Source organism: Akebia trifoliata, chromosome 2, assembly GCF_017979445.1.
Source record: "Akebia trifoliata isolate Shusen 1 chromosome 2, ASM1797944v1, whole genome shotgun sequence".
NCBI classification, from domain to species: domain Eukaryota; kingdom Viridiplantae; phylum Streptophyta; class Magnoliopsida; order Ranunculales; family Lardizabalaceae; genus Akebia; species Akebia trifoliata.
The window spans coordinates 11,033,710-11,049,139 of NC_141376.1; the positions used below are offsets into that span (position 1 = coordinate 11,033,710).

The window sequence follows — 15,430 nt, forward strand, 5'->3', positions numbered from 1 at the left end:
GTGGGGGGTTTTTTATATTTGTAGGGGGATGACTGATGAGAGTTGGAGAATAGAGATGGGCAACAGCTGGAGAGCAGGTGTTGTCCAATCACAACATGCCACGTGGATTCGACTGGTCAAGTGTCAATTGCACTGGAGTTATGCCAGCTGCAGTGCTCTACTGGCTGACGTGTTGAAGAAGGGATGACTATGATGCGGTAGATCACTATCTGACAGACATAATCATACTTCGTATCGAGAAATAGATATTATAATACACGGGTTTTGTTAACTTGTGTCCCAATAGGGCACGTTAAATTGCAATAAATACACCTTGAAAATAAATAATTTAGGATATTTTTGATAAAAAAAAAATATTTTTCTTGAGGATATTTTCGGTACGAAATTCAATTTTCAGGTGTATTTATTGCACTTTAGCGTGTGCCCTAAGGGCACAAATTACAAGACCCATAATATGCGATCGGATAGATATAATCATATTTCGTATAGAGAAATTTGTACTATAATACCGTCAGAAATATATTATAAATACTCCGTTAATCTTAACCTTAGTTTGAGTTAATCATTGGTTGGAACCCACAAAACAATAACGTTCGTGGCCACTTGTATTATTTCTTAACAGAGGAAACCTAAGATATTCGACGCACTTTAAAAATTGTGATATTTTAGGTGCGGGCCCACACGAAATGGTTTTATTAGAATGACATCATCAACGTTGGGCCAAGGTTGCAGACTTCGATGATAATGCATCAGTTTTTTTTACCATTATTTAATAGATTTATTCGCGCATGATCAGTACCGCCTGATTAGATTACTATTTTCGAGATTCGAAGTTCGAACTGCTGTGCTTATCGTGATTTGTATTGGTGGGGTATAATTGTAATTTCAAGTGAAGAACCCTCCTCACCAACTGAGTTTGGTGGGCCGGTGGTGGTGGAGGTGTTATTAGTGGTCCACACTTGGCCGACGCAGCAAGTTTGAAAATTAGTAAAAAAGGACAAGAGATATGAAGAAGGGGGGGGCAGTGGGTTCTCACACGTGACAAAAGAAGAAGAACGTAGCAACGTCGGTAGGTTTTGGTCAAAGGATAGCGAGGGACAGGATTGGTCATTGGAGTGGACTTAAGGTCAAAATGTTGCGTAAAGTTGACTTACTTATGTGTGTGAGTACACGTGTTTTACGTAGGAAAAATGCTGTCTGACTTTGTTTGATACTGCACTGACGTGGCAGTAAATAAGAATTGTAGATCTTTCCCTTTTTATCTCGAGTAAATAAATTAATATTCTCTCGTCACAGCCACGTCAAGACAGTGTAGAGAGAACTGCACAAAACCGTTGATCTTTTTCTTTGGGATATAAAAGAAAAGAGATCCATTGTTCTGTGCACATGCCACATCAAGAGTGGCCACTAATAATGTCAGTTTTAACGAGTCAATTTATCATTAGTCTGGTGGAAAAATTGGTGTTAAGTTGATGAATTAATTGCACAACGGCATGTGTATTAAAATTTCATGTGATTGGTTAGATGATCAAAAAATCTAGGAGCAGATCTTATGTGGTACTTGTTAACCGTTGGATTCATGCCACAGAGAACATTCATTTGTTTACATTTAGGAGTTCAATGATCGTCCATTTTCATAAAAAAACCTTTATGGAAAAAAAAAGGTTTATATATGTATGGGTGGCATTTTGAGGTCTTAAAGAGAGTAAAACATTGTGCCAACACATTTTTTCAATCTATGAGTAAGAAATTTCGGAATGAGCTGAATTTTTGTGAGGATGATCTCTATGATGAGAAGATCATCGTCATAAAAAAAAATCAATTAATTCTAAAATTTCTAATCCTATCAAAAGTGATTTACAAAAATTGGAGAATCCATGATTCTTCAACTTGTAAACTAGGGTTAGAAGTTTTGGAATGAACTGATTTTTTGGTGAGGATGATCTCGTCATCATAGATATCATCCTCACAAAAAATCAGTTCATTCAAAACTTTTAATCCTTATTTTGAAAAATGTTTGGCTCTTTTTAGGGCCCCTGAACACTTTCTTATATGTATATATATATATATATTAAAATCTGGTCTAAATAATGAATCCAAGAGGACCGAGTGATTATTTGCTTTTCAATATGGTATTTGTATGGACTTGGAAGGAAGTGCCACAGGGAGCCACGTGAAAACCCTTTGATCGAGAATCTTCTCTTGAAAACATTGGCAAGGATGGTTTAGCGATTTTCTTTTTTGGGATTTTACCATTTTATTTGTGCATATGACACCATGTCATTGGTTTAATAGCTTAGCACAATTTTTCGTTAATAGCAAATTCAGATTTGTGTTTCAGTGCACCCACTTGGGGCGGGATGTATAGAGGGGTCAGTGGTGCAATGAGCATAAAAGGTTGGTGCAAATAGAACAACCCTTCCCAAGGAGCATATTACAAATCTAACTGACTTTTTGCACAGTTTTGTCTAGACTTGATCCGATTAGTTTCAATTTGATCGGACTAATTTGTAGTAAACAAATAATTTTGACCTACTTCCCCAAAACAACTTTCATGTAACCTAACGGTCTTGAATGGGCAGTAACACATTTGGTCCGGTTGAGTAAGATACAAAAATTATTCTCATCTGAGGGGAAGAAAATAAAAAACGAATAAAGATTTGCTATTTCAAAATTTACATGCTAAGTTAATGAACCATAAGAACTAATTTCAAATAAGAACTAATCTTTGTTTAAAAAAGGTAGAGTTTTCAGTAGTGCAATCGACATATTTATCCTTGTAATGTGCCGAGTTCATGGGCATTTTCTTTTTCAGTAGTGCAATCGACCAATTTATCAGTCATATCATGCATGTAAATGTATATAATCTTCACGTAAAAACATTGCACGACTTCTAAACATCCACAAAGTTTTGTGCCAAGAGATGCTTTGGTGTATACGCCTTTACTTGGCTATGAGGATGGTATTTTAGGTACAGAGGTCATGATGATTCCTGACATTCTGCTTATGTAGTCCAACCTTTGTATCTTTAATTACTTTTCCCTCGGCAATTGACCCATATTTTTGCTGGCACAACAGATTCAAGGTAGTTTTGGAGTAGATTTTTGTCTTACTTCTTGGGATATGTGTTGCTAGACAATATGCCCATGACTTTACATCAAACGTATTGTCGATGACAAATTTTATGATCTATTTTGAAATACATGAAATCAGATTATAAATTGATTTTGATGAAAAGAGAGATACAAATCTTAATATACTCAATTAACAAAGTATTCTTCTTTGATTAATAGTCAAATATAAAAAATAGTGATGTGAAACTTTTTTCTCTACAGGCTTCGCATTTGATCGATTGAGAATAATCTTCGATTTGTAAGCAACGGCTTGAGATGCTTAATATTTTGTAAAGATTTCTTCATTTTGAGCTTCACGTTTTATTGGTTGAGAATGATTTTTTCATTTGTTGAGAAGGGTTTTAAATTTTATCTTCTTTAGAAACTTAATTTATAGATATTTGTTATAGATTTTTTTTCTTCGGATTTCGTGCTCGATCTGTTGAAAAATGATTTTTGTGTTTGTAGTGAAGGGCTTGAGATTTGAACTTCCCTGGAACTTTTGTAAAGATTTGTTGTAGATTTTCTTTTCTATAAGATTCACGTTTAATTGATTTACAAGGATTTCTTGACCTTGAAGAAGGGTTTTAGGCTTGATCTTCTTTAAAGGAAGAGCTTTTCTCTTCTAAGAGAAAGTGATCCAGTGATCCTTCCAAATCAGAGATGCCTTGATATTTCTAGACTTAGGATAAATTAACTTTCAACTATACACTTGACTTATGAGTTTTGATTAGTTGGTCTAAAGGTTAATTTGGTCTATTTTCAATTTTGAGGAATCTAAAATTTTTTGGTGAGCTTTACTTATCTATTTGGGTATAGAGCTCAATATTTAATGTTGATCATTTAGATTTAATTGGTCCATGGGCTTTTATCTGCAAAATCTAAAACCCAATCTTTACAAGGCCTCTCTCGACCAACGGGCCTAATTTCTATGTTGGCCCAATTTTGATTTTTAAATTTTTTTGGACTTCCAAAGAGGCAATTATAAATTCAAAACATATATAGAAATTAAGTTAGATGGTAAAAGTGGAAGTGTGTTTATAAAGTCGTTCAACACATTTCAATTAAATTACAAGGAAAATTTTATAAGCCATAGTACAGTCAAATTTTAGTTTACATGTACTAGATTCCAATACATCTCAATTAAAGCAAAAAAAAAACAAAAAATGGAAATAAAGCTGATCCACCAATTGAAGGTAAAGTGGACATGTACTAGATTTCACTCAACTTGGTAGGACGTTGCCACCTAAATTAGTAAAGTCTACGAGAGATGATACTATAGAACTAAGTCCGATTCTCAATATCATCGAGTTATTGATCTCATTAGAAACATGTTTATTGGTCAAAATAACACTTGACTAAGCAAAGTTTAATGCACAATTTACTTGTAATCATTTTCGTCCCTCCATTACTTTGCATAGGCAGTCCATGATTTTCACGTATACAAAAGGCTATGACTTAATTATCACTAGCATCGATCAAAACTGCTATTTGTTCATGTTTACAAGTCTTAGCATCGAAAATGCTCTTAACCCTCCATGCTTTGGGGTACTATTTCATAATATGTGACATGATTGTTTTGTTATGTTGTGTGTCTTGTTTCGGCTTGGGCTTGAAGAAGTAGAATCAAAGGGGATCTTTTATGAAGTGGAGTGGCCTCGGTTGAACCTTGTAAATTCTTATGCTATTTTATGCAATTTTCATCTCTTTTTTTTGTTTCGTTTTTTCACATGTTTTTACTTAATGACTACAACTTTTTGACTCATGTAGCTCCATTGATGGGAATATGTATGACGAGTTTTTTAATTTTTTTGGAACATGATATTTCTGAGTCTAGCGGGCTGATCATGATCCATTGGACTTTTGCCTAACCCATGAGACAATCTTATCCATCAAAACTAATCATTGAGTATCACGTCCCATCCAATATCCTGTCACGTGACACCATTTAAATAGTCACATTACTGTGTGGGATATATAAAGACTCGAAGTTAGGACGTAGGGAACATACCCAATCCTTTCCCACCACTCATCTAACCCCTGAGTCATGTACAATGAGTTATTATTGCACTTGTAGTGCTAATAAATGCTTTTACAGTTAAAATTGATATTTGATAAAGACCTAAGAAGGGGCTTCTTGCTTATTGGGGGAAGTCCAAAAAGAGCAGAAGTGAGGACTTAGAAGCAAGACAAACCTACTTTTAACTCTTGGTTTTTGTTGGAATCCGATACAACTAAAAAAACTTATATCTTTCTTTGGGTGAGAACTCATGTCCTTATCTTTCTTATTTAATGATTAAAATAATCCCTAAATATTTCTTAGTCAGAAGCAATAGTGAAAAATATTCGGTACAGATTATCAATAAAAACCAAGTTCATCGAAAGATACAGATGCAAAAAAATATAAATTTTTTTCTTTTGGGTTTGATCCAAAGTTTTTATGAGAGTCATGATAACCTGACTTAAGCACTTGACATATTCAGTTGACACCCTTGACATGGTAAGAAGAAAGCTTGACTTAGGCACTTCACTGTTGCCATGTCAGACCACTCAAAAGGGAAAAACACAACCTGCAAAAATTTCAGCTCTATTCATATATGAAGAACCATTTCGTTTCTTTTCCACATTTTTTCGCTCGTCCAAATCTGATATAAATTAGCCACCAAACGCAGATCAGATTCTACAAAATGCAGATCTAAAGAACTCCTCGGAGTTCAAACCCATTTCGACCCAAAGAAATAGGGAAGAAGACGATGGGGAATAAATGGGAAGAAGACGAAATGGGTTTGAAATGGCTGGTCTATATCAGATCTAAATTTTATGAGGGCGTTTTTTCTTTCTTTTTTATTTTTGATTTTTTGAGTAGTCTGGTGTGCGGCAACAATGAAGTCAAATAGTCAAGTTTTCTTCTCATTACGTCGTGGGTGTCGATTAAGTATGCCACCTGGATAGGTCAGATTATCACGACTCTTTTTAAAATGGAAGGCCATTAAACTTTCACCAAACTTCAAAATTTAAAATTAAAATTTAACCATGAAAATAAATTTGTCTGAAATTTGTTTTTTTCGAAGTTCATAAAATTTTTTCCTCTACGACATTGAAGCATTACGTCATGTTTTTTTTGTGTGTCAAGGACCCTTAGTAAGGGTGAAAATCCTTACTAAGTAAGGTTAGTCGGACTCTACCATATTTTGATCCCACTAGTGAGTAGAGAGGTGCAGTGTCAACAGGTGACATCGCTGGCCCTTGAAGGCCTGAGCACTTTCTTCCAAAGTTGTCAAAATACAAGCTTGGTGCCCACAACCCATTGAGAGCCGTATAGTGGGTTTAGAGCTTGAATCGGGTCAAATCCCTTAACAAGGCCAGATTCATGAATCCAATCAATAATATTATCCAACTATTTTATCCAATCAATTTAGTAAAAAGGGGAGATTAATGTGTCCATTATTAACTGAAATTTAATCTTGTTAATTTATTTTAAGCCTATCGAGTGCTTGAAAAATTCAGAAATAAATAATAATTAAAAGCAAATCAAAGTAATTTGCTCAACTTTATTTTCCAATTTCCAGAAAAAGAATGAATAAATTGAAGAATTACACCAAGGTCATCAATTACATCTACTTCTCTACTATCTCTAACTTCTAATATACTCTGTTATATAGGTAAAATCTCTCTTTTTTAGACCAAAGTCGAACAAGAAGAAGTTGAGGGATCAAACAAAGCAGGCAACAAGTACTTCCTCCCATTAACACCATGCGCATTATAGCTACCACCAGTACTCGAATCCACAAACAACTCCCCTGCGTAACCAGGGTAAGCACCTTTCCCAAAAACACCAGGACAAGCTGATGCAGCCTCAAGAGGCGCTTCTGCTGGTCCTTGAAAGTAACCATTACCAAATGGGTTCGTAGCGGTTCCAGCCAAAAGGCTAGCCAAGTTAATAACCATGCCATCCAAACCCACATCGTTGTTAGGTGCAACCAATGGTGGACTTTGTGGTCCATAAATCGGTTGATGAAACGGCCAAGCGCATTGACCTGGACACTGAGTCTCTGAGTTACCAACCCAGATGTAAGCAAACTTGTAATTCTTGTTCTTAACCTGGGAACTCGAAGAAGACGACCCATGGGTTCCACACCTGCTCGAGCAAAACCCTTCAACGATTACATCAGAAGAAGTTAAAACCACATTAATGGCATTCTTTTCCTCGCCTTTTGCTGCCAATCTCACGATTTGTTTACTTGTTAGAGATTTATACCCATTGAGTAGTTCTCATCGAGGATTTGTTCCCCATTGAGAGAAGAAGAAATTGGGTTTATTGGAAGAGAGATGGTAGTATTTTTGGGTGGTTTCCCACCAAGTGGAGACAGATGGGTTGTTTTGGTTTTGGGGTTTGGAAGGGTAAAGAGAATTGAGGAAATCAGAGACGATAGCGCGTTGAGAGGGCATGAATTTACCATACCAGATGAGATTGATAGAGATTTTGCCAGAAAGAAGAGGACCGTTGTGGTATTTTAGGAGAAGAGGTTGTTCTGTTACCAACTCGGTGAGTGTCCTTCCAGCAAAGGAGAAATGAAAGAGAGAGACCACTAAAAGGAGTTGTAGAAACAGAGTTGAAACGGAGGAAGTCATGTTGAACAAGATCGAGAGCCTGTGAGAGAGAGAGAGATATTCGTGTTGGAATGAGATGGGATTGGTGTAAGAGAGGATTTATATATATAGAAGGAGAGAGTGAGTTCCAACGGCACTCCAACGCGTATTTGTTTGAAGTGTCCTCTTTTCTATTTTCTGTATACAGCTATTATGGACTTAAAGTGAGAACTACAGCTTAGCTACAGTAGTCTCTCTACCATTAATACAACAGCATGAGTTAGGCTACCGTGTATTTCACTCTCCTACCCTTGTCAAAGATTTTGGGTCCACACGGTTTGTAATGTTGGCCAGAAAACGCCACATTACTACAAAAGTCATTGAAATTGAATTGAACGACCTTCCAACTTTAAAATTTAAATCTAATAGTGAAAATTATTTTTTAAAATTTTAATATCTTGGATTCTGAATGATGATCAGTCATGGAATTTTCCTTACATTAGTAAGGAAAGTGTTTTTTATTGCGGTATTACCTGGCATCAAACATCAAGTTGACCATCATATTAATTTTTATTTATTTATTTTTAATTGTTGGTAATTTGGGAGCAGATCCTCTTTAGTAAAAGTTCCCTGTAGTAACCTGTTGTGACATTTAAGTAGTAGAGATTGACTTCTTGAAAACAAAATCTAACACCTCTGACTTGTATATATTAGATTTTTAAAAAAAATGACAAAAAGACATTTTTTTAATGCAAATTTATCAAAACATGCACCACATTTTGACTATTTACCAAAACGGTAAACTGTAGTAATTAATTCTGAAAATGATAATTTATCATTTTCGGAATTAATATTTTTTACCAAAATAGTAAAAACAGTCAAATGTAAATTATTTTTATCGAAAATACCCTTTTTTAATTTTTTGACTAAAATTATGAAAAAATCCTCTCCTCATTCATATTTCTATTTAGTGTTGGGAATATTAAAAAGAAGAGAAAGATTTAGTTGGATTTTAATTTATTTATAAGGTTAAAATGATAAATACATATGTAAAACAAAAAAGGGTATTTTCGGTAAAAAAATTTACATTTTACTATTTTTACCGTTTTGGTAAAAAATATTAATTTCAAAAATGATAAAATTACCATTTTCGAATTAATTGCTACAATTTATCGTTTTGGTAATTAATTATGAAAATTGTACTGTTTTGATAAATTTCTCTTTATTTAAGTCTGATGAAGGCTCTAAAAATGGACGGTCAATTACATCAAATTCCATCACAAGAACTACAGGGAACACAAACTACAGAGGATATGCTCCCTGGTAATTTAGATTCCCTTTTGCATTTTCAAGTTAGTGAAATACCACATTGAACATGTTCTTTTGTCTTATAGAAACTAATAAAAATATCCTTAAAGACAATTCATATTGCCCAAATCTATAAAAGAAGAACAAACCTTCATAGTCAAAAGACTAATGATTTTTTAACTCAATCTGACGGTTGGACTCAAAACCTCACTGACATGTCATTCGCAAAGAACCATAGAATCTTTCGCTCAAGATACACAACTGTACTCTTGGGATACACAACTGTAGATAGCAGGTCAGTTGTGTATCCCGAGATACATAATCTACTGTTCTTTGACCATGTCACGTCGGTGAGTTTTTGAGTCCCCTTGTCAGGTTGAGTTAAAAAATCAACACTCTAATCAAAAGGTCAAAATGCATGATCAAATGGCCATTCAAGGACTAGACCCAATCAAAAGTCCATGATAGGACTTAAATCCATTATGATAGATCAGACCAGTCCATTATGGTACGCCTCCAATGTAGTGGATAAGATGCTGTTCCATCCTCAAGACTAGAATGAAACAAAGTTTGTTACAATTTTTGTCCCCACTTCCACATCGCACTCAAATTTTAGTTTGTTAGGCTTCTTGCTACTTGGTATTATTTGAGACCCAAAATAAAATATCCTAAGGCTGTAATTCATCTAGGCCTTACATGTGTCCAAATCCTATTGAAGAGTAGAGCAGATTAGAGAAGGCTTTGCTACTAGTAAGTGATACCCAGATCAGATCAACAGTCTAGTCTTGCTTGGTTGTAGGTCAGGGTAAAGAGATATGCCTGCTTTAACAATAGAACAAAGGAAAGGTGGAAAGCATGCATATCTCTCAGTCTATCCTTTGGCTTCCTCAAAGGATAAATCCCAAGAATCCAACAGTGTTTAACAAAGTAACTCTAATTCAGTGTTTCCTTTTGGATAAGGGATTTCCATGATTAGATCCTGAGTTTGAAGGCATCAAGGAGGGACTTCCTATTGTAAGGGAAATCCTTTAAGAGGGAGAGAAATCGAAGGAAAAGTGATATTTATTCCTTCCAAAAACTAAAGAATCAACTTACCTATTCTTCTAATCTAACTTGGGCATCAGAGGATTCTTGGCAAGTACCACACCGGTGCCATCAAACGACGAAGGGGCAATGAGCATTCGACAGAGCAGCAAAGCAAAGTTGATAGAGGTAACCTAGAATCACCTTTGTGCTTGGTAAAGATTTTAAGCCTTACTGAGGATCGTTTGGCTCAAATGGATTACTACATCAGCAATCCAACACCATAGCCCTCTAAGTTTCACAGACAAAACTTAGATAAAAAAAAAATTATTTTGAACTTGATCTAAGGTCTTGAAAATGGAAGGCTACCGAATTTCCACAAAACTCCCAAACTTAAAATTGAGACTCGATAGTAAAACTAACTTTTTTTTGGATTTATTTGTTCAAATCTCATAGAATTGTCTTCTACAACGTTGAAGAATTGGACCATATTTGTAGATGCCACAAAGTGAGCCCAAGGACCTCAATAAGGGTGAAATCCTTATTAACTTAGTAAGGCTAGTCGGGCTCTTTTGAAATTACCCCTTTGTCCCCCACCTCTGTAAAGAAAATTAATATTTATCCCTTGGTTTCAAATGCAAATAAATTGAACTTTAGATATGTGGACCTTTGCATCCCTAAATTTGATCAAATAATGAGCTTTGCTGGTAAATTACCTCACTAACCTCTGGGTCAACATAATTACTGAATTAGGAACATGGGATAAATTACTAGTTTTAACCTATTATTAGAGTAGTTAGAAAATCTTATTGGCATTCTATAAACATAAGTTGAAAAATGAGATATCTAGGCCAATGTCCTCCAAGTTCTTTCAAGAAATCTATAAATAAATAAGAAAATTACTTAAAGGACCTTGACAGAGAGGCTTTTTTCTAAATAGTCTCTAAGTATAGGGCAGTCTCTTAATAGTCCATTTAGTAAACTTTTCTTTTCTTAACAGTTCTAGACCTCATCTCACGTGTATAATGTCTTTGAAATATCCAAACTACATTTTTATCATCTTCTTCACAGAGTTAGGTTTTCCAACGGTGATTGTGATCATTTCGGATAATCTTTGATCATGAATGACAAATGGAGAATGATATTCTCCTACTTTTGAACATTTAAACACATTTTCTTGATTTATTTCAATGTTTCATTAAGAAAAATGAAGAACGAAGTTGAAATTCTAAAATTTTTAATGATTACATCATAACTTTTGATTTGCAACGATGATTTATGCATGCTGGGTATTTTGAGGAGATGTACCAAGTATTGAATTTGAAAAAATTAAAAATCTGGTTCACATTGCAGCGTCAAGTACAACACTTTCTATTATTGAACTCATCACTTTGTGTCGAGTTCACCACTTTTTAGTGTTTAGTTAAACATTTAATTACTTAGTGTTAAACTCACCTCTTTTTATTGTTTAGTTCAACATTTAATTTCATAGTGTTGAACTCACTACTTAGTGTCTAGTTCACCACTTTTTATTGTGTGGTTCACCATTTAATTATTGTCGAGTTCAACAATATTTTCATACGTAAAAAATTATCGAACTCGACAATAATTAAATGGTGAACTAGACAATAAAAAGTGGTGAACTTGACATGAAGTGGTGAACTCAATACTGTAAATGTGAATTAGATTTTTCAAATTTTTTTAAAATTCAATACTAGTTAAATCTCCTCGAAACACTCAAAATGCATAAATCATAGTTGGAAAAAAAAATTATAGCTTAATCATAAAAAAATTTGAATCTCAACTTCATTCTTCTTTTTTCTTAATGAAACATCGAAATAAATTCAAAAAATACATCTAAATGTTCAAAAGTATAAGAATATCATTCTCCAATCGTCATTCCTAGTCAAAGATCATTGAATATGACCACAATTGTTGTTGGAAAACCTAACTATGTGAAAACGATGATAAAATGGTAGTTTGGTATTTCAAAGACATTATACTCGTGAGATGAGGTCTGGGGATTGTTAAAGGTTTGCTAAATGAACAATTAAGAGATCGCCCAAAACTAAGGGACTATTTAGAAAAAGTCCCTCTACCAAGGTCCTTAAAGTAATTTTTCCTAAATAAAATGGAACTCTCAAGGCTTCAATCATTAAATCCTAGCGTAGAAATTCTCACAAAATCTCAACTCATCCTTATTTTCTGAAAAACATTTCCATTATTTCGAGTCTTAAAGACTAAGAATAAGAAGACCTCAAGCCTTCAAGTAAGTACCCATGTAACATACAATAGTAGACTAACTATTTCTTCTCCTTCTATCCTTTTTTTTTTTTTTTTTTTTTCTTTTTCTTTGAATTGTAAAACGTTTTGTATGCAAAAAAACCTCCCTAACTCCATCAAAACCAGCTGGTAAAATCTAACTCTGAGAAACCCTCCAAATAAAGACCTGGAGGAGGATTGAAAGAAAGGTATGTTAAGAGCTCGTTTGGATACATACAAAAAAAAAAGTAACTTTTTGACTTTTGAAAGTTAAAAAATTAATGTCTGTTTGGATTTATTTTACAAAATTAATTTTTTAAGTAAAAATCCTTATTTTTTAAAAAGAAAAAGAAAATTATTTTTTTACTTTCTAAAAATTATTTTTTTCCTATTTATTTTCTATCCAAACGGACTCTAAACCTAAAATCTTATTTTCTTCAGTACTATATATAAATAATAATGATAATAGATCATAATAAGGGTTTCTTCCTATAGAATCCACTATCAAAATCCCACATGTGATAAAAATACCTGGTGAATTTATTTGGTTGGTATTGAAAAAGACCTATGTGGGATGAAGTCAAGATTATTGTTTTGAGGTCTAAATAATTTAAATAAGTAGAACCAAGACAAAAGTATATGGAGTGTAACTTTGGAGGATGATATCTTTGGTGAGGAGACCATCCTCAAAAAAGAAAAAAAGAAGAAGTCGATTATGAAAATTCTAACCCTAATTTACAAGTTGAAGAATCATAGACCATGAAGTCCACCCGCGGTGAAAGCCTTGGAATCAATCAAGCATCCAGTCAAAATTTATTGTGTTTGTCTATTCCATGCTTAAAAAATTCAAAAATGGATATTTAGAGGGGAAAAAAATAATAATTTGGAGATACAAGCCAATATTCGATAATGAAGGCAAATCAAAGTAATTTGCTAAATCTTTATTTTTTTTACTAGCAAAAGAATGAATAAATTGAAGAATTACAATGTCATCAACTACATCAATTTCACTACAGCTCTGTTATAATATCTGTTCTATCTTGACAATCTCTCTTTTCTACACCAAAGTCGAACAAGACGAAGTTGAGGGATCAAATAAAGCAGGCAACAAGTACTTCCTCCCATTAACACCATGCGCATTATAGCTACGACCACTGCTCGAATCTACCAACAATTTCCCTGCATAACCAGGATAAGCCCCTTTCCCATAAACACCAGGACATGCCGATGCAGCCTCAAGAGGCGCTTCTGCTGGTCCTTGGTAGTAACCGTTACCAAATGGGTTCGTAGCTGTTCCAGCCAAAAGGCTACCTAAGTTAATAACCATGCCATCCATACCCACATCGTTGTTGGGTGCAACCAATGGTGGACTTTGTGGTCCATAAATCGGTTGATGAAACGGCCAAGCGCATTGACCTGGACACTGAGTCTCCGAGTTACCAACCCAGATGTAAGCAAACTTGTAATTCTTGTTTTTAACCTGCGAACTCGAAGAAGACGACCCATGGGTTCCACACCTGCTCGAGCAAAACCCTTCAACGGTTACATCAGAAGAAGTTAAAACCACATTAATGGCGTTCGTTTGCTCGCCTTTTGCTGCCAATCTCACGATTTGTTTAGTTGTTAGAGATTTCCCCATTGAGTAGTTCTCGTCGAGGATTTGTTTCCCCATTGAGAGAAGAAGAGAATTGGATTTTTTGGAAGAGAGATGGTAGTATTTTTGGGTGGTTTTCCACCAAGTGGAGACAGATGGGTTGTTTTGGTTTTGGGGTTTGGACGGATAAAGAGAATTGAGGAAATCAGAGACGATAGCGCGTTGAGAAGGCTTGAATTTACCATACCAGATGAGATTGATAGATATTTTGCCAGAAAGAAGAGGACCGTTGTGGTATTTTAGGAGAAGTGGTTGTTCTGTTACCAACTCGGTGAGTCTCCTTCCTGCAGAGGAGAAATGAAAGAGAGACACTACTAAAAGGAGTTGTAGAAGCAGAGTTGAAACAGAGGAAGTCATGTTGAACAAGATCGAGAGAGAGAGAGAGAGAGAGAGAGAGAGAAAGAAATTTGTGTGTTGGAATGAGATAGGTTAGAGAGGTTTTATATAGAATGGGAGAGTGAGATGCAACGGCATTCCAACGCGTATTTGTTTGAAGCGTTTTCTTTTCTAATTGCTGTGTACAGCTATGACAGCCCAACAAAGGAGTTAAAGAGAACTACAGCTTAGCTACAATAGTCTCTCTGGCATTAATGCAACTCGCCCACAGTTATTAAAGATTGTAGGGCCACACGGATTGTAATGTTGGCCTCATTCCTACAAAAGACATTGAAATTGATTTGAACAACTTTCCAATTTTAAAATTTAAATATAATAGTGAAAATTAATTTTTTAAATTTTAAGATCTATGATTCTGAATGAAGATCAGTCATGGAATTTTCCTTACATAGTAAAGAAAGTGTTTTTTTTTTCCTTTGCAGTATTGTATTACCTTGCTTTAAACGTCAAGTTGACAATTGTACTAATTTTATTTTTCTTACTAGGTGATTTATATGTACCATTGGAGTTTTAGTGGATATTTTTTTGATACCCTTTTGCATTTTCAAGTTCTTGAAATACCACATCTTTTTTGATATCTTAGTATCCTCGTAGATAGCAGGTCAGATCATGATCATACTTTACCCAACCCATTCATTCGACAGACAACATATCTGATAAGACTAATCCAAGGTTTTGTGCACTGACCCACACAGTATACACACCTTTTTTATTTGAGGGGCATGAAGAGATTCGAAGTCAGGACTTGGGTATAAAGTCAACTCGCTTTGTTACCATCGCAGCAAACCCCTGGTGAGTCTGAAATACCGCATTGAACATGGTATTTTATGAGAAACTAATAAAAATATCGTTATTGTCAATTCAAATTTCCCAAATCTATAAAAATGAACAAAGGATCATAATCAAAAGGTCAAAATACACTATCAAATGGCCATTCATGAGGGCTAGACCCAATCAAAAGTCCAGTCCAATCTGTTACGAAAGATTGGACCCACTCCATTATGGTACACCTCCAAATGTAGTGGATGAAATCCAGTACTACTCTCAAGATTGGAATAATGCAAGGTTTGATACAATTTTTGTC

The 15,430-nt window shown here is 34.7% G+C and overlaps 1 protein-coding gene and 1 pseudogene across 1 annotated transcript; both read right to left on the minus strand.

Moving 5' to 3' along the window:
* Positions 1 to 6,627: 6,627 nt before the first annotated feature.
* LOC147409509 (protein PHOSPHATE-INDUCED 1-like) lies at positions 6,628 to 7,820 on the minus strand (annotated as a pseudogene).
* A 5,378-nt stretch (positions 7,821 to 13,198) lies between these two features.
* Positions 13,199 to 14,359, minus strand: LOC147409510 (protein PHOSPHATE-INDUCED 1-like). The gene has a single exon (XM_086429796.1). The coding sequence runs from the start codon at positions 14,305 to 14,307 to the stop codon at positions 13,354 to 13,356; it is 954 nt and encodes a 317-aa protein (XP_086285922.1). The 5' UTR covers positions 14,308 to 14,359; the 3' UTR covers positions 13,199 to 13,353.
* Between the last annotated feature and the right edge of the window lie 1,071 nt (positions 14,360 to 15,430).

Coding starts and splice junctions, on each gene's coding strand:
- LOC147409510 (XM_086429796.1), bottom strand. CDS start 14,307: ATGACTTCCTCTGTTTCAACTCTGCTTCTACAACTCCTTTTAGTAGTG.